General features: G+C 59.4%; 3 protein-coding genes across 5 annotated transcripts in view; 1 reads left to right on the top strand and 2 right to left on the bottom strand.

Annotated features, from left to right (window-relative positions):
* PFDN1 (prefoldin subunit 1) overlaps positions 1–831 on the bottom strand; it is a 30,872-nt gene extending 30,041 nt beyond the window's left edge. Inside the window, exons 1-2 of the mRNA XM_021531876.3 lie at positions 779–831; positions 429–595 (exon numbers count right to left, since the gene is read on the bottom strand). Of these exons, the coding sequence (XP_021387551.1) occupies positions 429–595; positions 779–811 (200 nt within the window). The 5' untranslated portion in view covers positions 812–831. The remainder of the gene's footprint in view (positions 1–428; positions 596–778) is intronic.
* A 2,088-nt stretch (positions 832–2,919) lies between these two features.
* Positions 2,920–9,103, bottom strand: HBEGF (heparin binding EGF like growth factor). 3 transcript variants are annotated; one of them, XM_031506019.3, is made up of 6 exons: positions 8,945–9,103; positions 8,528–8,704; positions 6,410–6,587; positions 4,350–4,505; positions 4,144–4,236; positions 2,920–3,064 (listed from the first exon to the last, which is right to left on the bottom strand). In XM_031506019.3, the coding sequence occupies exons 1-5, from the start codon at positions 8,985–8,987 to the stop codon at positions 4,164–4,166; spliced, it is 627 nt and encodes a 208-aa protein (XP_031361879.1). In that variant the 5' UTR covers positions 8,988–9,103; the 3' UTR covers positions 2,920–3,064; positions 4,144–4,163. The 3 variants fall into 3 exon arrangements, with proteins under 3 accessions (XP_031361879.1, XP_085447092.1, XP_085447093.1); XM_085590966.1 differs by having other exon boundaries at positions 8,528–9,076; XM_085590967.1 differs by lacking the exon at positions 2,920–3,064 and having other exon boundaries at positions 3,102–4,236; positions 8,528–9,077.
* A 64-nt stretch (positions 9,104–9,167) lies between these two features.
* On the top strand, positions 9,168–24,015 carry SLC4A9 (solute carrier family 4 member 9). The gene is made up of 19 exons (XM_085590970.1): positions 9,168–11,909; positions 13,411–13,571; positions 13,784–13,933; positions 14,047–14,108; positions 14,207–14,364; positions 15,954–16,038; positions 16,320–16,474; positions 17,024–17,140; positions 17,309–17,483; positions 17,721–17,854; positions 17,969–18,240; positions 18,921–18,976; positions 19,073–19,255; positions 19,395–19,508; positions 20,089–20,582; positions 20,726–20,798; positions 21,668–21,736; positions 22,574–22,747; positions 23,080–24,015. The coding sequence occupies exons 1-19, from the start codon at positions 11,641–11,643 to the stop codon at positions 23,380–23,382; spliced, it is 3,204 nt and encodes a 1,067-aa protein (XP_085447096.1). The 5' UTR covers positions 9,168–11,640; the 3' UTR covers positions 23,383–24,015.
* The last annotated feature ends 5 nt before the right edge of the window (positions 24,016–24,020 follow it).

The raw sequence follows: 24,020 nt of genomic DNA, 5'->3' as shown, positions 1-24,020 counted from the left end.
AGTGCCATGTCCAGTCTTTCCTTAAACACTTCTAGGGATGGTGACTTCACCACCTGCCTGGGCAGCTCTTCCAATGTTTAATCACCCTTTCTGCAAAGAAATTCTTCCTAATGACCTACCTAAACCTCCCCTGGTGCAGTTTAAGACTATGTCCTCTCATCACTTGTTATCTGGGAGAAAAGCCTGACAACCACTTGGCTCCACTCTCCAGTCAGGAATTTGAAGAAAGCAAGAAAGTTCCCCTCGAGTCTCTTTTTCTCCGGGCTGAGCCATCACAGCTCCTTCAGTCAGTCCTTTTGCTCCAAACCCTTCCCAGGCTGCGTTATCCTTCTCCGGACATGCTCCAGACTCTCACTGTCCTTTCTGAGTCGAGGGACCCCTCTCCCGGCGCTGAGAGCCGGGGTGTCCCCGCTCCGGCCGATACTCACATCCGCCCCACGCCCTCGTACATGCGGGTCTCGTCCACCAGCATCATCACCTCCGTGTCGGTGAGGTGCGCGTGCTTCTTGGTCTTGGTGAGCTGCTCGATCTGCAGGTCGGCCAGCTTCACCTTCTGCTGCGTGTCCATCACCTTGGCCTGCAGCTCCGTGAAGGCCTGGCCAGGGGAGAGCGCCGGGGTGAGGAGCGGCGGGGGCACAAACCGCCCCGGGCTGGGGGAACCAGCCGGCGACGCCCGGACACGGAGGGGGACACACAGTGAGCAGGACACACGGTGGAAGGGTGGGACACAAGGAAGGAGCAGACATGAAAGAGGAACACACGGGAGGGGGTCTCGTACCTTCTTGAGCTCCAGATCCACGGGCGCCGCCATCTTGTCCGCGCACTGCGCATGCGCTGAGGGGCGGGGGCGGTCAGGGCCCCACCCGCGGGGGCGCGCGCTGTGGGACCGGCACCGGCACCGGCTCCGATACCGGCACCGATACCGATACCGATACCGATACCGATACCGGGCGGGCCGGGGCTGCTGTGGCACCGGCACCGGCACCGAGCGGGCCGGGGCTGCTGTGGGACCGGCACCGATACCGGGCGGGCCGGGGCTGCCGTGAGGGCTCCTCACTCCAGGCCGCGGCTACACCGGTGGGCTGCGAGCCCGGGACCCGCTCGTCGGGCCGGCCCTGCCTCGTGTCCCGGCCCGGCCCGGGCCGAGGGCACCGCGCGGGACTGGGAGAAGGCTCGGACCAGCCAGACGGGGAGAACCATCCCTGCCTTAGCTGGGAATCATAGAATAGTTAAGGAGCTGGAAAGGACCTTGAAGATCATCTCATCCCAGGTCCCCCCTGCTCCAGGCAGGGACACCTTCCACTATCCCAGGTTGCTCCAAGCTCCATCCAGCCTTGCCTTGGACATTCCCAGGGATGGGCTGCCACAGTTTCTCTGGGCAGCCTGTTTCCATCACTCACCACCCTCACAATAAAGAACTTTTCCATATAACCTAAAATTTCCTTCCTTCGATTTGTGCCTATTACTCCTTATCCTGTCATTACAGTTCTTGGTGAGGAGTCCCTCTCTGGCTTCCTTGTCCCTTCAGACACTGAAAGGGTGCAATGAGTTTTCTACTCAATCTTTTCTTTGCCAGAGCAGCCCCAGCTCTCTCAGTCTGTCTTCATAGGGAAATCTTCCTCTTACCAACTTTGTGGCTTCCTCTGGACTTGCTCCAGCAGTTCCATATTGTTCTTATGTTGGAGACATGGTAGAGGGAAGGAATCACCTTTGACCTGCTGGCCATGCTCCTTTGGATGCATCCCAAGATCCTGTTGGTTTCTCTCTGCTTCATGGCTCTCTAGCAGAGCCAGCAACTCCCCTGCTCTCCCCTCCCTCCAGGGAAGAGGAAAGAACTGGTTTGGAGGTTATTTTTACTGCAAAGTAAGGAATAATTCCTGATCACTGTATGACTTGGTGTTTGCTGGAATTACCTCAGCACCAGGAACCTGCAGCCATCACAAGAACAGCTGAGATTCCTTTCAGGAGGGGTGTGGGTCCACCTCTGGTTTTTTGGGGTTTTTTTTGGTTTTTTTTGTTTTTTCCTAAAATATAGAACCATCATAATATTATTTAGTCAGAAGGGACCTTTAGGATAATCCAGTCCACCTTCCAGTTGACCAAGTTGCTCAAAGCCACATTCAGCCTGGCCTTAAACACCAACAGGTATGGGGCAGCCACAGCATCTCTGGGCAGCCTGTGCCAGTGTTTAAATGACAAATGCTGGCTTAAAACCAAAGACCATTCCCATTTGAATGGCTCAGTGGCCAGCAGGGCTTTATTCATACTGGAGGCAGCTTTACTTGGTGAGCAGACACACAACATCACACTCTTCCCAAAGCACCAGCTGGCAAAGATGAAGAGAATCTCCAAAATAATTCACACGGGGCCAAGCTGAGACTGATCCTGTCTCCAGTCCCTTACACCACACTGCTCCCAAGGATGGCACAAGATAATCACCAGCCCTGACCACACACTCAGGAGCTCTGCTGCTGTTGGCAGTACCCCATCAGCATAGAACTGGTGCTGAATGCAACCTTCAGAATTCTGACTCCTTTCCACCTCCATGATTCAATTAACGACCCAAGTGTTTGTTACAAAGTGTTATTTATTAGAATATTACATTGCACTTAAAAAATAAGTAAGGTCTGACCCTGTCATCTTGACGTACATGAAGGATGCAAGGCCAGACCTACAATAAATATAAATACTATGTACAGTTTATCTAAAATAAATATATAATTTAAAATGAAAAATATCTTGTTAAATAGCTGTTACCCTCCCCCCCTTTCTGCGGCGAAGGAAGCCCCGAGCTCGGTCTCCTCCCTTTCACAGCTTGTAACTCGGCACATACTGCAGCGGACCGAGAGCCGCCGGAGAGCCCCCGTGCCCCGGTCAGCACCGCTCCCGAGTCCCGGAGGTGGCCGCGGAGCTGCCGCGGAGCTGCCGCAGAGCCGCCGCTGCCCGAGCAGCCCCGCCGGTGCCGTCCTGGTGCTCCAGCGAGCCCCCGGAGCGCCGCAGCCCCGTGCCGCTGGCGCCGCGGTCTCGCCTCTTCCAGGAGGTAGAAGTGCGTTCGTGCCGACCCCTGCAAGAGAGAGGCGGGCGAGCTCACACCGCGATCCTGGGCTGCTCTGCCTCAGAGCACTCCCTGCGTGCTGGGGTAGAGGTACCGACCCCCCCAGCCCGGCGGGAGAACCCTCGTGCCCACCCAAACCCCACTGGCCGCCCCCCGGGGCTGGAGCTGGGAGGATGGGTGCCAAGGTACCCCACCATGCTTCCCTTCCGGGGATCGCAGCACTTTTTCCCTCAGGCACACCCACCCAGCAATCCCCAGGCTAAAGGGGACAGCGAGGAAAGCCTTGTGCCAAGTCGCCTTCCTGAAAATTCAACTCCTATGAACAGCTCATATTCCCACCCCCGACACTGTGATGAACATGACAGAAATTCTCCAAAGGCATTACTTCATCCTCACAAAGAACAATGACTTTTTTTTTTTTTTTTTTTTTTTAAGAAGAGTAGCTGTAATATATCTGACCACATCTAACGTCAGGATTTAGGTCAGATCAGGGAAGTTTGACAAATTTTCAACACCCAGCCCCACAGCCACCCCTGGGGCAGAGCACACACTCCAACCCAGCCAGAAGAACATGGCATGGGCTGGCAGCAAGAACCCCCTGTGCCAAGCTGATAGGCATTGCTTTGGTGCAAGTAATAAGTAGAGTGGGAATGAAAAGGAAAGGGGTTTTTTACACATGTATATAAATAGAGGCAATATCTAAGGAGGGGAAGTGACTCAGAGGGTCAGAGAGAGAGCAGAATGAGTGGGGGGGGAAATCTAAACAAAACAGAAGCAGCTTCCCTACTACCAAACATCCTCAAAACATGGAACACCAGCACAGATCAGGGACTTGGGGTTAGAAAGAAGCACATAGGAATGACAGGGGTGCCTGGGGACAGGATTTCAGCAGAAAGGGGAGTAAAGAAGACTGGGGCCCCCCAGGGCAGCCCAGACTCTCAGCCAGCTGCTTCTCCAGATTAAGGCTGCCTTCAGCTCCTGCCTAGCTCTGGCACAAGATCCACACAGCAGTCCCAGCCACCACAAACAGCAGAGCCCCCAGATGTCCACCAGCCCCACTGCTGCCCTGTGCCCAGCCAGGGGCTCACCTTGCCAGCACCCAGCATCCTCAGTGATTCACAGTGATGCCCAGCTTGATTTTCTCTTCGTTTTCTACATCGTAGCCACCCCTCTTGTGACACCTGCGAGGCCAAGCAAAGGGATGCTCAGAGCACGGAAAAGCCCCTGTCACCCTCCTCTTGCACATGATCTTCCCAGGGACACAAATCAGGGAGCTCAGTCCCATCCCACTCACCTGAGCATCAGCAGGGCTGCGATGATGACGAGACACAGGGAGGACAGGACAACAGCAACGACGGCCAGGGCTGTGGTGTGGTCGTAGGCACTGGGCGGGTGCTCCACCGGCAGCAAGAGACCGTGGCAGCGCTCTCCATGATAGCCCGGCTGGCATCTGGGCAAGAAGGAAACTCATAAAGGTCAGTGGTGAGGAAGGACAGGAGGTCTTCGTGTTCCCCACACCCCATGGGAAGGCAATGCCTCTGTGCCCAGCCTTAACCAGCACCCTGCCTGTTTCTCTCAGGCCCCACACACCTCAGCTGGGATGCCACCACCATCTCTATTGTACTGGTAAATTAAGATTCCCCTGCACCTAGTGAAGGCTCCTAGAAAGGTTGAGCTCTCCCCCAGTGGAAGGCACTGGGGTCTGTGCTCTTCCCAGTCACCCCCAGGCAGGTTGCCCAGACCACCTGTGGAAGTGGGAAGGGAGCAGTGAGGCAGCTAGGCCGGCGTTTCCCATGGAGCAAGATGTCCCTGCACACCCTGCCAGCTCAGAGGTGTCCCATCCCTGGAGACTTGGGAGGTTGCTCATGCAACAGAAATAACGCTTCACACAGGCTGGGAGGCTTCCAGCCCTCCCTGAGCCACATTGCACTGATGCAACCAGATAAATATATCCCTCTATATCCAGCACCACTGACCCTCAGGCTGATCTCCAAGCCGAACTCAGCCCAGCTCCTGGGCTCACAATGTCCCATTGCCAGCATCACCTCCCAGGCACAGCAGCAAGGCTGGGCACACGGCAAAGGTGCAGGACCCAGTCCAGCAGCATCCTCATTCCACCCTGTGCCCCAGGAATCAACACTCAGGAAACCCTGTGACAGGGGCACAGCCAACCATCAAGAGCAGCCACAACCGAGTGACACCAGTCAACACAAAACCTCTTCAGCCAAGGAGATTGGGGCAGTTGGCCACTGTTACTAAAAACTCTGATGGCTCTGAGAGATGCCACTCAGGGACAGACCAACCACGCTGAAGAGACACAGCCAGACCCCAAATCCCTGCTGCCTGTCTGTGTCCCAGTTTCTCTCCAAGCCCCAGGGATGTGGGCAGGGGACACCTGGCTGTCCCAGGCCTAGGCCAGGGTGTTACAGTCCACACTGTGCTAGGTCACCAACCCAAACTGAGCCTGCAAAGATGTCCCCTCACTGACCGCCCTGAGTCCCCTGTGCAAGGGCCCAACTTCATGACAGCTTCAACAGGGAGAAACCAGGGAGTTAGAGGAGCTCTGTGGAGCTTGATCCCTGCAGATTGCAGATCCTGTGGGCACCATAAGCCAAGGAGCTATTATCTTCCCTGGGCTCAAGGCTGGGTGGCTCAGAGGATTGATAGTGAAGAACAAAGCCTCTTACATATCTGCCAGCTCAAGTCCTGCCCACGTCAGTGGGGATCAAATATGCACCCCAGAGTATTTCCTGCAGCAGCAGTGCTGTATTCAGGTGCCCCAGCAGCAGGCAAACACTTTCTCCTTCACTTGCCTCATCTAGTCCCTGCTTGCTCTGCACCCCAGGGAGGGTGGGCAAGGAGGGTACATCAGGCCAAGGGACAGCTTGGGCATGGCTTTGGCAGCCTGTCCCCAAAGGTACTATCTCTACTTTGCTTTGCTGGTGACATGGCAGAGATGCTCCCCACACCTGCACTGATGTGCCCTGATAGATGCAGGAGCCCCGAGGTCTCAGAGTGGGGGATTTACAGTGACAGGATCAGGATGAGCTTTCCCAAATCAGACCTGCAGAAGCCCTCAGCTGCCAGACCCCAGCCCTACACACAATTCTGCAGTTCCCAGCACAGCCAGAGTTCACCATGCTGGCAGGGAACCCTGGCTCTAAGGCCATGACAGGATTTGGGGAAGGGGTGGACACTTTTCAAGAATTACAAGGAAGAGGCTAAGTCAGAGTTGTCCCTGCATGGGTGGGGAACATGCACTAAAAATATCTCTGCTTTTCCTCTGCCCAGCCTGGAGAGTTGAAAGAACCATGACTAAAGCTTCCCCAACACGAGCACATGCCAGCAACTCACATGCAAGAGGGAGCTCCCAGCTCTCGGATGTACTTGCACTCGCCGTGAATACAGAAATCCTTGTACTTCCGCAGGCACGGGTCTCTCTTCTTCCCCAGGCCTTTGCCTTTTCTTCTTTTATTGCCGTTCCCTTTTTTCTTGGGAGTAACGAGGCCTTGAGGCTTTGACAGGAAGGCAACTGAAAAACAATTTGGGAAGGAGAGAACAGCAGTCAGATCAGCTCCACGTGCCAACAGAAGGGAAGGCAAAGGCACATCCCAGGGCTGCCACAACTGCTCAGCCATGGCTCCCACAGCCCTTTGTGCTGGGAGCTGCCCCCGAGCCCGGGGTTGGGGGGAGGGCATTTTTTTCAGCTCCTCACAAATATCATGGCCTTTCCAATTCATAAGAACAATTCTCAAGGAAAGAAGGGAGTTGGGCAGGGGGAACAGAGCTTTATACATCTCAAATGCTGCTATTATATGCACCAGTTTCCACTGAATACAGAACACTGCTAATTGCCCCTTTATCTGGCCTTTATTTCCCTGACAAGCACAGGCTTTTCTAAGACCCTATTCATGGCTCTGATGCACTCTCCTTCCCGTGGGCACAAGGATGCCTTACTCACCCCAGGGCAGGATTAAAAGAGCAAGCCTGCCTTAGGTTTTGGTTTTGCAGAGCCCAAGAGATGGTGAGGGCATCATTCCCATCAATTACAACGGTATATTTTAATTGTGGTCCAGTAACCAGTGGCTTTTGGTGCCAGATCAGTCCCCTGCTGGGTTGGTGGAAACTAGAGCACCAAGCTTCTCACCCAAACATAGCTCAACACTAGCAACGGTACTGGAATGATTATTAAAGCATGCAGATGCCAAAAAAAAAAAAAAAAAAAAAAAAGAGGAAAAAAAAAAAAAGAGAAAAAAAAAAACCAACACCCCGCAGCTTGATCTCACGAGGTGCTGGAGAGCACTCACTGCTCCAAGGAGGATTTTTTAGGGCCCCCCGAGCTATGGTGCTCATTAACCCCGGTGAATTAAGCCTGGGGCTGCTCGAGGAGGAGAGTACAGCAGAGTCCAAGCTGGCAAGTTGTAACCTGCCCAGGTTACAACTCAATCACTGCTTGACGGAACCAGCGCCTCTCGTGCTGGCACACACCAGTTGCACACCTAGCAAAGCTATGTCGACATCCTCCACGCTGCGCCTGGAGAAAACCGATACTCCAGGAAACCTTGCGGCTTGGAGAAGCCCCGGATGAGGCTGACAGCAGAGGCTGCTCCGTTCCCTGCCTCTCCTGCCCTGAGGGTTATCTCCCAACCACAGCCAGCCGACACACACTGCTGCGTTTTCCGAGGGCTAAGTCCCCCCGGCGCGAGTGGCTCAGCCCGGTTTTGCCGGCTTTTTGTTACAGTCTGCTGGCACAGCCAGAAAGCAAAGAAAAACACGGAAAAATGGGAGGGTGAGCTGTACGGAGCAGAGCACGCTCCTGGTGCCAGGTACTGCCCTCGGCACGCCGCGTCTGCGAGGCACAGGTACATGTCACCCCCTCAACCCCCCGTCCAACTCCCATGAGAGACCCCAGAACACTCTCTGGTGCCAGCCCGGGGCAAGGAGCCCGGCGTGGGTGCTCGGGAGCCCCAGAGAGCGGCGGTGCCCCCACCGCCCCCGTGGCGAGGCCGCCGGCTGACGAGCCCTGCCGCGGAATGAGGAGCAGCCGCGCGTGGGCGGCGGTGACTCACGACGGTCCCCGCGCCGCCACCGGGAGGGCAGCGCGGGTCCCCGGACACGGCAACCCCGCCGCGAGGGGCTCCGTCTCCTCCTGGCCAAGCAGCTCAGACCCGGGGCCCCCTGGAACCCGCCCTGCAGGCGACTGCAAGGAACACGGACAGCCCCTGGCAGCAGCGGCACTGCTCCGTGCTGCTGCCCCACAGGCTACTCCCACTCGGGTCTGCTGCCGCCGGGGCTCGGTATCTGGGACCGCTCCCACCCACCACTGCAAGTCCCTCCGAAGCGGAGCCGGTGCTGCTGCCGGAACATCCGCGGGACTGAGCCGAGCTCAGCCCGGCACCTTCGCGACCTCTCCGGCTCCGACTGCCCCCAGCCCAGCCCGTCCCGCCCTGGGACCCCTTATCGCGTCCGTACCTCTCGGCAGCTCGCTGAAGTCGTCCCCCGAGGCCGCTCCGCCTCCGTCCTTCTCCGGGCTGCCGCCGAGCAGCGGCGCCGTGGCCGGGACCGGCACCCCGCCGCCGCCGCCGCCCTTGTGCAGCACCTCGTTGTGCAGCTCGTCCCGGCGCAGCCCGCCCGCCGCCGCCGAGCACACTGCGGAGAGAGCGGTCAGGAGTGGGGGCTGACACTGCCCTGCCCGGGACCCCCCACGCGGGACAGGGACCGATCTTCCCTTCTGCCCACACCCGGGACCAGGACGGCTTTGCCGGCGCCCAGGACCGGCCATGCCCGCCTTGCCCAAGACCATCCCCGCACATGTTCGGGACTCTCCAGTCGAGCACGGCGCTGGGATGCGCTGCCCGCACCCGGGACCGTCCCCACGCGAGCGCGTACCTGCCGCCAGCAGCGCTTGGATCAGCACCGCCCGCCCGTCCATGACCCGCGGGCACACGCGTCCAGCCAGTGCCGCGCTCCGCTCGGTCCCGCAGCGATGCCCGCTCTCCGGCACGGCGGCCCCGCGCCGTATAGAAAGCTGCGGAGGGGCGGAGGGGCGGGGTAGGGAGGGGCTGACCGACCGCCCCGCCCCCGGGAAGGGCTTCCCCACCGTCCCCGGGGGCGTCCCGCTGGCTGGGACCGGGACCTTGGCCCGGGCCCGGTGTGTTCTCCTCGCTCCGGAGGCGGGCCGGGTTGAGTGGAGAGAGCCCGGAGAGCAAAGGGTTTCTGCAGAGCGCGGAGGGCAGATGGCCAGGGGAAAGTGTGGCCCCAGCCAGGGGGAGAGGAGGGGGATCCCGGTGGTCCCCGTGGCCCCAGGCAGGTGGCCGAGGTGGCCCGAGGGTGCTGGGAGAGCGAGTGCACCTCACAAGACGAGCATCATGTGAGACAGGACGTCAGGAGTCAGGACTGCACCTCTTCCTGGCCCTGGGGATGGGATGACCCTCAGAAAGGGGAGAGACTGACACCCATGTGCCACTGCACCAGCGGCAGGTCTCACCAGGGAGGTGGTGGCAATATGAGATGGCAGCAGAGACCCTTTCTGTTCCCAAGACCCCATTTGTGCCCCTGTGCTGCCCAAGTGATTGAGTCACAGCCTTACCTCACAGGCCCCCCCAGCCAGGCACTGTCCTTGTCCCTGTCCCAGCCTGCTGTGTTTGGGCACTGCCAGAGCTTCCCCATGCTCTTCACCATGCTGGCAACCGTGTGCTGTGTTTGGCCGCATCCTCAGCACAGGTGACAATGTAGAAAATGTCACTGACATCAACGCCGGGTGAGTGCAGGGTCCAACAGAGGCCCCTGGTTGGTTCCTCGAGGTCCTGAGCCCATGGCTGGTTTGGGGTCAGCTAGGCATGAGCAAATATTCCTGCTATTGTTGTTGCTGTCTCCAAGGAATACCACCGGATCTGGCACCCCCCCGCTCACACCCTCCTTCTTGCTCAGACTTGACTTTTGCAATTGTTTGCTGGATGTTTTTCCTTCCGCCTCCTCGGGCCATCAGGAGCCCAAAGCCTTTGGTGGCACGGGTGAGGGGCTGTGTCCCTGGGCAGATCGGCACACTAGCTCCTGGGGAGGTCCCCCTGTTGGGATGGAATTTTTTTGCCCCTGCCAGTCCCCCACCATGTCCCCAAGGCTGGGCTGGGTATGTGCGGGCAGTGTAAGTGGGCAGCACTTGCCAGCTGCCCTGACACCTCTGGAGAGGGAGGTACCAGCTCACGTCAGCTGCCAGGGAGGCAGCTGGCACAGAGGACTGGCAGGGTGGGGGGGATGTGTGCAGGCTGCTGATCCTGCCTGCCTCTGTTTCCTGCCTCTGCCTCCTGCTGCCTCTTCCCCTCTGCCTCCCACAGCCTCCCAATGACCCCTTTCCACTTCCTGCAGCCCCTCACAGCCTCCCTGCCCGTGTCTGCTGCCAGTCATGCCCCACCTCATGCTGCTGAGGCAGCCCCCACAGGTGGGGGAAATGAACCCCAGGAAGATTTGGGTGCCTCAGGGCATCCCTGATGCTCCCTATTGATGGGTCCTTCTGCCAAGGATCTCCCCACGGTAAGGGCACACGTCCACATCCCATGGTACCCACTGGTATCACAGAGCAAACAGCCTGGACACCCTGGGCCAGATCTTTGGCCTCAGTTGCTGCGAGGTAGGTACCAGAACCTCAGGAACCCACGCTCCCAGCCGCCCTTCCCCAAAACGTGACTCTGCCGTGGTGGTGCCTGGCCCTGCTCCAGCTGCTCCTGGGGCTGGATCCTGTCGGGTCCAGCGGGCTCCAGCACAGCCAGCCCGTGCCGGAGCCGCGGGTGTTTGCGGTGTCCCCGCCGTGTTTGCAGTGCACACAGCCCCGTGGTTTGTCTGCGGGGAGCCGAGGGGCCAAGCGTGGTGGTGGTGGTGGTGGGCATGGCATGGGCACAGCAAGCACCGTGGCTGCTCTCTGCTGGCAGTGCTGTTCAGGCCCTGTCATGTCCCTGTCCCTGTCCCTGCAGAGTGCTGCTGTTGTGCCCACGTCCTTCCCCCTCCATCCACTCACTGCCTGCAGAAGCCTTCTGAACACCATCACTGCCCCGGAGCCCTCCCAGTCCTTTCCGTCAGCCCTGCCACTGGCAGCCCCTTATTTCCCCACTGTGGATTTGCCCAGCAGTGCCACGTCCTTCCCCAGAGCATGTCCCCATATTCTCTTTTCCCAGAAGGAGCTGCCACGGGCTGTGTCACTCCTCCTGCCATGGGCACAGCATCCTTGCACAGGCACAGATACTGCCACCAGCTCTCCAGGGTTGGCCCTGCCACCCCCTCACCAGCACCTTGCAGGCTGCAGACAGGGCTGGGAACACACGAAGTTCCCTGTCCACCCAGGTCACTTGCAGGAGGCAGGTGGGTTCCCTGGTCCCTGGCCCAGGTGGGCAGCTGGACATGGCAGGACACAACCATACTGGGACCTGTGGGGCTGACCCTGCTGTTTTGGGATGCTTGTTTTGGGCTTGGCTCTGGTGTATTGGTTTGTGGCCAGTTTAAACCTGTTCACAGCTCTTATAAGGTGTGGGATGAGTGGGATCCTGTGAGTGCTGGAGGGGAGCCCACACCTGTAGCTGCCGGTGCCGGTGGCCATGCGAGTCCATATGCCTGGGGCAGGTGACACAGCTCTCCGGGCAGCAGACAGCTGCTCACAGCCTCGACTAGAGAGCAGCAATCCTGGAGCTCCCTCCCAGACTTTCGGCTGCAGCATCTTCCCCTCCAGCATGGCCACAGCGGCTCGGAGAGCTGGTGCCACCCTGCAGTGGGAGGAGAGGGGGGATGTCACCTGCCCGCTGCTCTTCATCCAGCTCAACCAGCTCCTCAGCACCCCGGCGGGGCTGGAGTGGAGGGAGATGGCCAGGTAGGGATACCTGCGAGAGCCAGGCTGGCTGGGCCACGCTTTGGGAAGCCAGGGCATTTCCCGAGGCTGGCTGTTCCCCAGCCTCAGCCCCAAGACAGGGCTCTGCCCCACCAGTGCCCAGCTGGGCTGACTTCATTTCATGGGAGAGGGCAAGATGTCAGGCAGGCACAGCGCCCTTCCTCCTGCTCCTCTCTGGTGCCTCTCCGAGGCTCCAGCGGCTGCGCTGGGGCTGGGTTATCCCCGAGCCCCCTGGCACCCATCCGGCAGGGGCAGGGGACGTGGGCCACAGCAGTCTGGGGACAGCAGTGGGTGTTCACCCGGGGTCGGAGTGTCTGTGGGAGCTCTCCCCACCGCCAGCCCCTTGTGCCCGCACGGCTGCCCCTCGCAGGAGCCCGCAGCGCCGGGCACGCTCTGCCCGTGCAGCACGACCAGCGCCCACCCACCGCGACAAAGGGAAGCTCTGTCTGTGCCCGGCATTAAAATATTTGGCATGGCCCGAGCGTGAAAACAGCTCAAGACACTTCTGTTCTGACTCCAAGCAAGCGTTGCTAATGGCAGGGCCACCCCCAGCCCCAGCGCAGCTGGGGAAATGGATGGGCTGGGAGCAGCCCTGCAGAAAATGACTGGGGGTGCTGCTGGGTGACAGAGGGGACATCAGCCAGCGCTGTGCTCTGGCAGACCAGAAAGGCGAGTGTGTCCTGGGCTGTACCACGGGCCACACGGTGAGGAGGGGCTTCTCCCTCTGTTCTGCTTTGTGTGGGACTGCCCTGGGGCACCACATCCAGCTCCTGTTGAAGCACATCCAAAGGAAACCATGGAAATGATTCAAAGGCTGGAACAGCTCTGTTGGGACAGCTCTGCTATGGAGACAGGATGAGGGAGGTGGGGTGTTGTTTAGCCTGGAGAAGACAAGGCTCAGGGCCTTAGAGCCTCTTCCAGTGCCTAAAGGGGCTGCAAGAGAGCTGGAGAGGTACTTGAGACAAGGGACTGGAGTGACAGGACAAGCAGGAATGGCTTCCCACTGCTAGAGATCAGTGTCAGATGGGATATTGGGAAGAAATTCTTCCTTGTGAGGGTGGCAAGGCACAGATTGACCAGAGAAACTGTGGCTGCCCCATCCCTGTGAGTGTCCAAGGCCAGGCTGGAAGGGGCTTGGAGCAAACTGGGATAGTGGAAGGCACCCCACCCATGGTGGAAGGCTTGGAATAAGGTGAGTTTTAAGGTCCCTTCAAACCTGAACCATTCTTTCCCCTCATTTTGGTTGGAATTCCCCTGATCAGACCTTAGAGAGGTGTGGGTCTGCAGGAATGGGGACATGACCATTTTGTCTGCCCAGCTGCCCCTACACCATGAACCAAGTGCAGGCCCCTCTGAGCCACCCAAACCCCTCCCTGCCAGTGCCAGCCCCATGCTAAGCTCAAAGATGGACCCAGGCTCTAGCTCCCACTGCCTGGCACAGGGCCTCCTACCCTGCCACTGACCCCCACATCTCCCTGGGCAGGTGGATCAAGTTTGAGGAGAAGGTGGAGGATGGTGGGGAGCGCTGGAGCACACCCCATGTCCCAGCTCTGCCCCTGCACAGCCTGTTCCAGCTGAGGACATGCCTGCAGAAGGGGACAATGCTCCTGGATCTGGATGCCACCAGTTTCAAGGAAATAATCGGTACATGAGTAATGCAAAGGTCATCTCCTGGGATGGGCTGGTCCCCAGAGAGGGACAGGCACCAGGAGGTGCCTATAGAACAGCACTGATGAATGCCAACTGGGTACCTGGGGGGGCTCTCTGCTACTCCAGCTAAGGGAGTTTTCCCCTGGGCAACTCCCCAATGGGCAGTGAACCAGGGGCCCTCAGAGTTGCCCCTGTCCCTGATACAGACAAAGCACTTTCTGAGCAGCTCGAGGAAGCAGAGCTGCAGCCTGCACTGAGGGAGCGCCTGGCAGCCCTTCTGCTCCTCCAGCCACAGCACCAGCCTACAAAATCCCTGCTGCAGCTCCTCGCCGAGCTTGGGCTCTCTCCCTGCCGAGGTAGGAAGCCTGGCTGTCCCACCAGGCATGGTCCCGCTGCCTCCAGCCCGGGGCAGCCCATGCTGGCCATTCGCCTGCACCTAGATTTTGCTGCTTCCTCTCTTTCTTTGCAGGGAAGGCCAAAGGCAGGTCTGAACCCAGGACCCAGGTCTCCAAAACTCCTCTTAAGGAGCAGGTATGGCAGCATGGAGCTGGGCTGGGAGCAGCTACTGCACTCTGAATGCTCAGCCACGGCATCCTGAGTACCCAGCTGCTGCATCCCTTTCCTTTCAGCTGAGAAACAGATTTAAGAAGAAGGTCCCACCGGGGGCTGAAGCAGCCCACGTTGCTGTCGGGGAAGTTGAATTCCTGGAAAAGCCCTTCACTGCCTTCATTCGCCTCAGGCATGGGGTGTCCCTTGGCTCACTGGCTGAGGTTTCTCTTCCGAGCAGGTAACAGAGCATGGCTGATGTCCCTGTGCCCTCCCCCGTCCCTGTCTCCCCACTCCCCCCCACACCAGCCAAGGCTTTGCTTGTCCAGAGCAAAGGGAATGGCACCCAGTGCCACATACAGTCCCAGAATCCTGGCTCACTGCTTCCCTCCTGCTTTTCCCAGTTTCTTAGCAGCACAGCAGAATGGGCTGAGTGTGGAGTTGGGCAGGCTGGAAGGGACATCCCCTGGGTCATTCCCACTGGGCTCTGCATTCCCTGTCCCTAGCTGGTCCTGGATGCTCTCCACCTACTGCCGGGAGCTGGCCTGGCGGCGGGATGCAGGTTTTTAGGAGACTCTTGTCCTCCCGCTGTTCTGAGTGATGAGATGGGGTGGGGGGAGAGGAGGGGGGCAGGAGGTCCCCATGGTTTCTCCGTGGCTGAGGAATGCATCCCCTAAAGTGAGGGGAAACGGGCAGTGTGCCTTCAGCGAGGACTTCCTTAGGAAGTGCGCGGAGGAAGCAGGCGGGGATCAGGAGGGACATTGCCACCTCCTGGTCACTCTGCCCAGAGCAGCCGTCCCAAGGAGCCGGGAGCAGCAGGACAGACATCCACCCACCTCTGCTCTCTGCTCCGCAGGAGTTGGGTGGCGAGTCCCCGTGAATGCCCCAGGGTCTCGAGGGTTTCATGATAACCCCTTGCCCTGCATTTTCCTCCCCCAAACTGGGATGCAGACCTTGCCCCTAGCATCCCTTTGGCCAGGGTGCCATCCCCTCTGCTGGCCATGCCAGGCTGTCCCACAGGTGCAGCCACTGCCTCAGGGTTGTCTCTCATCCAGAGCCATCTCTAGGGTCTTAAGGTTTTCCCATCACCTTGGTGCAGATACCTGGCTGAAGGCAATCCCACGTGGCAGCTGTCACCTCTTGTCCCTTTGGAGCAGCTTCCAGAGGCCTCCAGCATCTGGGGGTTCTCTCAAGTCCCACTTACATGGCCAGAGGAGTTTCCCTACCCCCTCTCTGAGGGTTTGCTCAGGGTGCAGTCACTGGAACTGTTTGACTAGCTCAGGATTTCAGGAGTGTAACCATTCCTGCCAGCTTTGGAAAGCAGTGGAGGATTGTCCCTCTGGAGATTTTGCACCATCTTCTCAATTGTGGGATTTTTACCATATTTTATCAAGGGCTTTGAGCTCTCTTTCCAGTCTCCTCCCATGTCCCCAGAGCCCTGTCAAACCTGCTGCCTGTGCTGCTGGCAAGCTCTCCTTCCCTAACACACCAACATCCTGCCTGCGAGCAAAATTCCCAGGAAAATGATGCCAGACACCTCCAGCTGAGGATTTCTCTTCCTCTGTCCCAAAGACCTGTTCCCCCACACCTCCCAGTCTGTATTTCTGCAGACCCTGTGATCCAGCAGAGTTCTGGTGTCCCATGATCTCTGTGAGGTTGCCATGCAATGGCAGCAGACGTGTTTTGTCTTCTGCCCCCAACCCAATTTTTAGGGTGGCAGAAGCCCCCCAGGCCTGCCCAGGCCCCATCCCCATATCTCCATGGTCCCTCCCAGAGAGGCATCCCCTGGAGGGGAGAGGGCTGCTCTGGAGATCTGCTGTCTTGCCACAGGTTCCTCTTCATCCTGCTGGGCCCTCCCAGAGTGAAAGCCTACCACGAGGTTGGCAGGGCCATGGCCACACTGCTGACAGATGAGGTGAGCCTGGCACAGCACCCAGGGATGGGATGGGCCTGGAATGGGGACACCAGGACTCCTCTCCTCTGCAGGCTGCAGTGGAGGACAGAGGATGGGGCAAGCTGGTGGCCTCCCTTGCCCAGGATAAAAAAAGAAAAGCTTGGGTGGGTTTGCAGGATGCAGGGCACCTGTTGTCCTGAAGTGGGTGGGTTTGTTTCCTGGTGATGGCTGCAGGCTGGGAGGAAGGTTCCGAGTGGATGAATGCAGAGAAATGGTGATTAAACCACAGCATCTCTCCACAGCTCTTCCAAAGAGTTGCCCGGCAGGCTGAGCACCGAGAGGACCTCGTGGCAGGGATAGAGGCGTTCCTGGATGAGCTGATTGTGCTTCCTCCTGGGAAATGGGACCCTAGTGCCCGAATTCCTCCGCCAAGCCATCTGCCATGTCCACGCAGAAGGTGGGCTGGAGGGAGGGCACCCCAACCCCTGCCAGCCCCTCTGCAGGGTCCTGCAGGGATATCTCTGTCTGTGACACTGGAACTTCCATCTCCATGGAGATGAAGCTGTCCAGGGGCCAGGGTGTCCTCCCAACCAGGCCCCTCCACAGGTCCCTGCTTTGGTCCCCTCTGCTGTTAGTCCTGCTGTCCCACTTGGCAGTGGATGACAAGTCCCCTCCAAAGGGGAACACTGGGATGCAGCACTTACACGTGAAACTCAACCTCTGAGCAGGACACCCTAGGCTCTGCCCAGTTCCTCCACTAAAACCAGTCCTGCAAGGCCTGGCTCCAGAGCTTGCCAGAGGAAATCATGGCTGAGTTGGAAGAAACCTTAGAAGATCATCATCTGCCATGTCTCCTCTTCCTGATCTTTCTCCTCTCCATTATCAGGGGATGCACAAGCCCTGTTTGCACCTCTGTCCTCTCTCCATTCTCCCTTTCCTGTCCCAGTGTCCCCTGAATGCAGGTCCCAACCTGCAGCCTGTTGTCTCAGGGTCTGCTCTGCCACAGGGCCACTGTGGACCCACTGGACCAGCAGCCACATGGTAATGGGGACATGACAGCAGTTGGGGACAGAGCCAGCCCAGGGCACCCATGCTCTGGGGACGAGCTGGAGAGAACAGGCAGGTCAGTGTCTGGGAGGGCAGTGGGAGGTGCAGCAGGGTGCTGGATTTGGGACAGGTCACTGGTTTCTCATGGGGCCACCATGTCCAAGCCCCTCAGAGTTCCTGTATCCAGGGGAAGGGACAATCCTTGCTGTGGGGTCTGACCTGAGACCTCCCTCCCTCACCCCAGGCTTTTTGGGGGGCTGCTGCGAGACATCCAGAGGAAGGCACCGTGGTATGGCAGCGACTTCTCCGACGCCCTGCACCCTCAGTGCCTGTCAGCAGTGCTCTACATCTACCTGGCGACGGTCACCAATGCCATCACCTTCGGGGGCATGCTGGGGGACGCAACTGCCAACATGCAGGTCAGTGTGGCCATGGGGCACCTGGTACCAACCCTACTCAGCCCAGTCCAGAGGGCCCCTGTGTGCCCACCTCCTACCAGCATCCCCAGAACATCCTGAGCATTCCCTGAATTCTGCCTCCTTCCCCGGTGGTCCCCGGCACTGACCCTCTCTTCTTCCGTGCTGCTGGGGGGACAGGCCCACAACCCTCCTCCTTACCATGTGCCTGGCACCTGGAACTCCTTCCCTGCATTTCAGGGTGTGCTGGAGAGTTTCCTGGGCACAGCTTTTGCTGGCTTCTTCTTCTGCCTCTTTTCGGGCCAACCCCTGACCATCCTGAGCAGCACCGGCCCCGTGCTTGTGTTTGAGCGCCTCCTCTTCTCCTTCAGCCAGTGAGTTCAGTGCCAGGGACAGATCCTCAGCCCACTGTCCCTCGGCTGGAACTTGGGCCACCATCACTCCAGGCACGTGTCACTGGAGAGGCTTTGAGTCACCCTTTCCCCCAGGGATCACAGCCTGGACTACCTGGAGTTCCGCCTCTGGATTGGGCTCTGGGTGGGCTTTTTTGGCGTGGTGCTGGTGGCCACCGAGGCCAGTCACCTGGTGCGGTACTTCACCCGCTTCACCGAGGAAGGCTTCTGTGCACTCATCAGCCTGATATTCATCTACGACTCCCTGAAGAAGATGCTGAGCCTGGCAGATGCCTTCCCTATCAACTGGCAGTACCGGCTGGACAACGTCACCTCCTACAGCTGCACCTGCAACTTGTCCAGCCCCGGTGAGCCCAAGCAGCCGTGGGTGGGTGGGGAGCAGGAAGCTGTTGCCCCAGGATGCCACTGGAAACCTGTTTCCTGGCTGGATGGGGGAAGGCACTGGAGGAGAAGACTGTTTAATCTCATCCTCACCTGCCTGACCACATTGCAGTGTCCTCCTTTTCCCTCCATACAGTCTGTCCATCTATTCCTGCCTCCCAGAACTGCCCAGGAACCAGGCAGGGCAGTACAGGGCAGTACAAGGACAGCCTTGGCCTATCTCCTATGCCTCCAGGATGGGAGATGTCAGAGGCTGGAAACGGGCACATGGATGGGTTTGCTCTATTTCTAGCCCAGTCTGTAAATCAGGGGCTGTTTTCTGGGGTTTGAAGACATGACCCTGGAAGTTATATCACTCACACTGACCCTGGAAATGGGACCTACGCCATGTGCAAAAAACATCAGTGCTGGCCAGCCTGGGATCAATGGTGCCTCTGAGCATCCAGTGCTTTAGCCAAGCCCTGGACAGGGACATCTGACCCTTGGTGCTCCCTGGGCATCAACCAGCACCAGGGTCTCAGAGGTCACATTGGGCCCATCCAGCACCCTGAGCCCTCAGGAAGAGCTTGATGATCCAGCCTGATGGCAGCATCATCCCAGTCATCCTGATGAAAGCAGTACCAATCTGCTCCCTGTCACTTTGCAGCTCACAGCTCAGCAGGGAATGACACATCGCTGCCCTCACCCCTGACGACCTGGCAGGTACAGCCCCTGCTCCCAGGCAGGCAGGTGAGGCCCTAGGGTGAGCTCAAGGTGTCCATGTGTGACCCCTCCTCACCGCCCACCTTGTCCCTGCAGCCTCCTGCCACCCCAGCAGGGCTGAGCAGGACCCAGTGCCTGGATCGAGGTGGACATCTCCTGGGGACCAGCTGTCAGTATGTGCCTGATGTCACCCTCATGTCCTTTCTGCTCTTCGGGGGCACCTTCCTCCTCTGCATCGCACTCAAGCGCTTCAGGAGCAGCCGCTACTTCCCTGTGGGGGTGAGCATTTTTCAGCCACCCCAGTGACATGGCCACCTGTCCCACTGGTGTGGGGATGGCTCTGGGTGCTATACCTCAAGGCTTCTCCTGGAGCAGCCCCCACCCCTGCCAGCCTGGGCCAAGCCATCTCCATCTGCAGGTGCGGAAGCTGGTGAGCGACTTCGCTGTCATCCTGGCCATCCTCGCCTCCTGCGTTGTCGATGCTGTCCTGGGCCTGGAGACCCCCAAGCTCCTTGTCCCCAGCGAGCTGAAGGTGCCAGCAGGGTGGGCACAGCACTGTCAGGGTGTGGGTCTGTGCCCACCACAGTAGCCATCCCACTGTGCTGTCATTGTCCTTCTCATCACTGGCTCCAGCCTTACAAGGGTGCAGGCTGCACCCCAGCAAACAGGAAAGGGTTGAACACAGCTGATCCCATGCACTGTAAATAACCTGGCTCAGACCTGGACTGTACAGATCACGCTGGAGCAAGAGCCAAAAGCTCAGCTCCGGGCTTGGGCTACTCACCCTGGGTGTGAAGTGGGGCCAGCAGCGCACCAGAGCAGCCAGTGCTCACCCACCACCTCCTTGGGCTCACCATCACCACTGCCCAATTCCACCTCTTCCACCTGCTGTCACAGGCACATGCCCAGCTCCTGGCTTGTGGTGTCCAAGAACACCACCCTGGTTGTCCTTGTGGGGGCTGGTGGGTCAGCAGCATGCCCAGGATGAGTGAGGATGCTCTTTCACCCCTGAGGTGGGACATCCCTGGGCACCTGGGGCTGGTCCCATTACCTGACTGCACTGCACACCCCACAAGTGGGTGGCAGCTGCCAGACCCTTCTGCTCTCCACAGCCCACAAACCCAGCACGGGGTTGGATTATTTTCCCCTTTGGAGCCAACCCATGGTGGGTCTGCCTGCTGTCCGCGGTGCCTGCTGTCCTTGTCACCATCCTCATTTTCATGGACCAGCAGATCACAGCTGTCATTCTTAACCGCAGCGAGTACAAGCTGCAGGTGAGCAGGGGGACAGGGAAAAGGCAGCACCAGACAATGGGGGAGAATCCAGCTCCTGACTGGGCCCAGGGAAGCAGCCAGGAGAGAGCAGAACTCCAAACTGGCCAGGAAAGTGGGAAGATGCCCTCAGCCCTGCTGCCTTTTCCGCTGCAGAAAGGAGCAGGCTTCCACCTGGACCTCCTCTGTGTCTCCCTCCTGATGGTTGTCACCTCTGTCACTGGCCTCCCCTGGTATGTCTCGGCCACTGTTATCTCCCTGGCACACATGGAGAGCCTGAGGAAGGAGAGTGCAACCTCAGCCCCCGGCGAGCACCCCGAGTTCTTGGGCATCAGGTAAACAACAATCCTGAGCTGATCCCTTTCCCTGTGGCCATCAAAACTGCAAAGAGCAGAGATCCTGGGGTCAGGAGGACAGGTAGGGGGGTGGGCTCCCAAGGGGACCCAGGCACCTGTGACATCTGTGCTGCCACCCACAGGGAGCAGAGGCTGACAGGCCTGGCTGTCTTCATCCTGATGGGAGTCTCTGTCTTCATGGCCCCCGTGCTCAAGGTAGGAAGAATGGCTGGGGTGGCCTCTTTTCCTAGGCAGGGCTTGGCTGTACCCTGCAAGGCTGGAGGTTCCCCACCTTGACCCACCGAAGCAGCACAGGAAGCCTGTCTGGCAGGCAGGGAGCTGTGCCCTGTGTGGGTATGGACTGCACCAAGGGTTTGTGTCCAGTGCCACTGGAGGGCTGCCACACTGTGGCCCCATGTCACCTGCCCATCCTCCCCATGGTCCCTGTGCTCCCCAGACACACCCCAGCATTACCTCTCCATACTGATACATGGATGACCTGGCTGCTGCTGGCTTTCACCTGCTGCCACTGCCATGCTAGGAAAAAAACCCTCCAGTGGCCCTGGATTACCTGTGGGCAGACAGGAGGTCTCTTTTCCTCCACTTCTTTCCTCACCTCTGAGGCTGGTCTCTTATAGCCTTTGATATGGGGCCCTCCCAGCATCCTCACTCCCACCTGGATTTGATGGAAGAACTGTTAGATGGATCTGGAATTGGCTGGGTGGTCATGTCCAGAGATTTACAGTCAGTAGCCCAATGTCCAAATGGAAACAAGTAACAAGTGGTGTCTTCCAAGTGCCCCTACTGGACAAATACTATCAAAGACACAGCAGGATGGAGCACCTTTGCAGATGGCACTGAGCTGAGGTGCAGTGACACACCTGGGGGATCAGTTGCCATCCAAAGGCACCATGGAGGACGTGGGCTCATGTGAACCTCAAGCAGTACAAGGCCAGGCTGGGCTGTTGGGAATAAAGGAGGCACAGGCTGTGGACACACATGCAGGCTTTTACATGAGAGGGCACCAAGCAGGCACGGACCCCCAGGGACCAGCCCTGCTGATGCCCCACCCCACTGCCTTGCAGCACATCCCGATGCCGGTGCTCTATGGGGTGTTCCTGCACATGGGGGTGACGGCGCTGAACAGCATCCAGGTGAGGAGGGAGGGCTGCACGGGAGGGGGTGCTGGTGGGCAGGAGGGGCTTTACTCAGCAACTGCACAGCACAAGCTGGAGTTTAGCTCTCTGTGGTGTACAGCCTGGCATAGAGCTGTCTCCCACCAGGCCCAGGACAAGGAGCAGAGAGGCCCTTTCTAGGGCAAAGGAAAGGGAGAAGGAGGGCTCTGAGACGCTGAGGAACAGGAGAGACTTGTGCACTGCTGGATCAGGTGGTGTGGGAGAAGTGGGACCAGTGGATAACACAGACTTGCTCTCAAAGCCACAGGGACTTCCTCACCTGGGAGCTGCAGGCAGAGCTGGGACATGAGAATCCTTTGTTTCTGGTCTTGATGCTCATGTGCCAGTTCTCTCCTTCTCCTGAGAAACCAATGGAGAGGAAAAAAAATCCTATTCCAGAATTCTCTACACCACTTTTTCCTCAAAATAGTACAGTTTCCTTGCAATTACCCTGCTCTAGATGACAGGCTGGGAAAATCCCACCCTCCCTCTGCTCGGGAAACCCAGAGCTGTGCTCTGGAGGAGGTTGCAGCAGTTTCCTGTGAAGCTCGGGGGATCAAGGGGTGTCATCTCTCAATTAATCCTTAAGGGCAGCTGGAGTCCTTTCTAGAAGTCTGCCTGGAAAGCGCTCCCCTGTCCTGCAGACAGCCTCCCTAGCCCAGGCATCATCTGGGGGTCAGCACAGAGAACAGGAGGGCTGAAGTGCAGAAATGATGGTGAAACCCCATCCTGCCGGCCCTAACCTCAGCAGGAACGGGGGTGAGAGCTGCCCAGTAGCTGGACAGGTGTGACCCACCTGCCACCCTCTCACTGCAGCTCATGGACCGTGTGCGGCTGCTCCTGATGCCAGCCAAGCACCAGCCAGACCTTGCCTACCTGCGCCACGTGCCCCTGCGCCGGGTGCACCTCTTCACCATCATCCAGCTGCTCTGCCTGGCCCTGCTCTGGCTTCTCAAGTCCACCGTGGCCGCTATTATTTTCCCAGTGATGGTATGACACCCCTCGAATCGGCGGCACTGCTTTGGTGCCGGGCTGGGTGCTGCCCACCCCGGCCCCGAGCATCACCAGGGCCGGCACGATCCTTGGGGAGGGGACGTGAGCGGGTGGTGCATGGGGTGCTTTGCCACCAGCCTTCAGCGCTGGTCTGGCCGTGGGGCTGTCACCAGAGGCTGTGACACTGTTGGGCAAGTATGGTCCCCTAGGGCGGGAGGGGTGACAGGCCAGCACGCTGGCACCTCCGGGGGTGACAGAGGTATGTGACAAAGAGACGCTGCCGGTGCCCCGGCCCCAGCGGCGCTGACCCGTGCCCGGCCCGGCCGCAGCTGCTGGCGCTGGTGGCGATCCGGAAGGGGCTGGAGCGCATCTTCTCCCGGCACGACCTGGGCTGGCTGGACGGGCCCCTGCCCGGGCCGGGGGCGGCGGGGACACAGCGCCGGGAGCGGCCGGAGCGGGGGAGCAGAGCCGAGGAGGTCGGTGCCGTCCCGGGAGCCTCGCTCAGCCGCAGCCGCCCCGGAGCCGAACCGCTGGCCCGGGGTGGGCGCGGGGCCGGCCCCGTAACCTCTGTTCCCCCACAGTGCGAGCCGATGCAGCGCCCGGGACCGCAGATCAACCTCTCCGTGAACTAGGGGCTGGCACCGGGGCCGGGGCCGGGCCGAGACCCCCGGGGCCCCGAACCCCGGGCCACGTGGCCGCGCGGTGACGTCACACTGGGCGTGGCCGCGGCAGCGGAGAGCCAGGGCGCCCAGCCTATGGCGGCCCGCCCCCGGGAGGGGCGGGGCCATGGGGGAGGCGTGCCCTTCTCTTTGATTGACATCTCCATGACCCAATCACCGCTCGGGACAGGCGGGCGTGTGACGGTGTCTCGCGCTGACGGAGTCCTTCAGAGGGTTCGAAGGGGAGGCGGGCCCAAGGCTTGCAGGAGCCAATCGGAGGGCGCCAGACGCCGTGCGTTGTGAGCGACGTACCTTTCGACCAATCAAAACCGTGATTCCTGGATGTGTTTTGATCGACAGCTCGCTCACCCCATCGGCGCCCGCAGCTCCGCCAAGGCACATGATTGATGTCCCGGGCAACCAATCATAGCACGGAAAGTTCAGGAAGCGAGGCCGGGCGAGCGGGGCGGAGCGGCGCGCTCTTACCGCCTCGGCGTGCGCTCTCAGGGCAGCATGCTGGGAGAGCGTGACGCACCCTTGAGTGGCGGGCGCCGCGGCCAATAGCGCGCCTCCCTCGGCCGAGCGCGCCCAATAGGCGTGCGCGGAGCGGC

The sequence above is a fragment of the Lonchura striata genome, chromosome 13, assembly GCF_050655825.1.
Source record: "Lonchura striata isolate lonStrDom1 chromosome 13, ASM5065582v1, whole genome shotgun sequence".
NCBI lineage: Eukaryota > Metazoa > Chordata > Aves > Passeriformes > Estrildidae > Lonchura > Lonchura striata.
The sequence above is the reverse complement of the archived record's forward strand: the minus strand, read 5'-3'. Positions and strand labels throughout refer to the sequence as shown.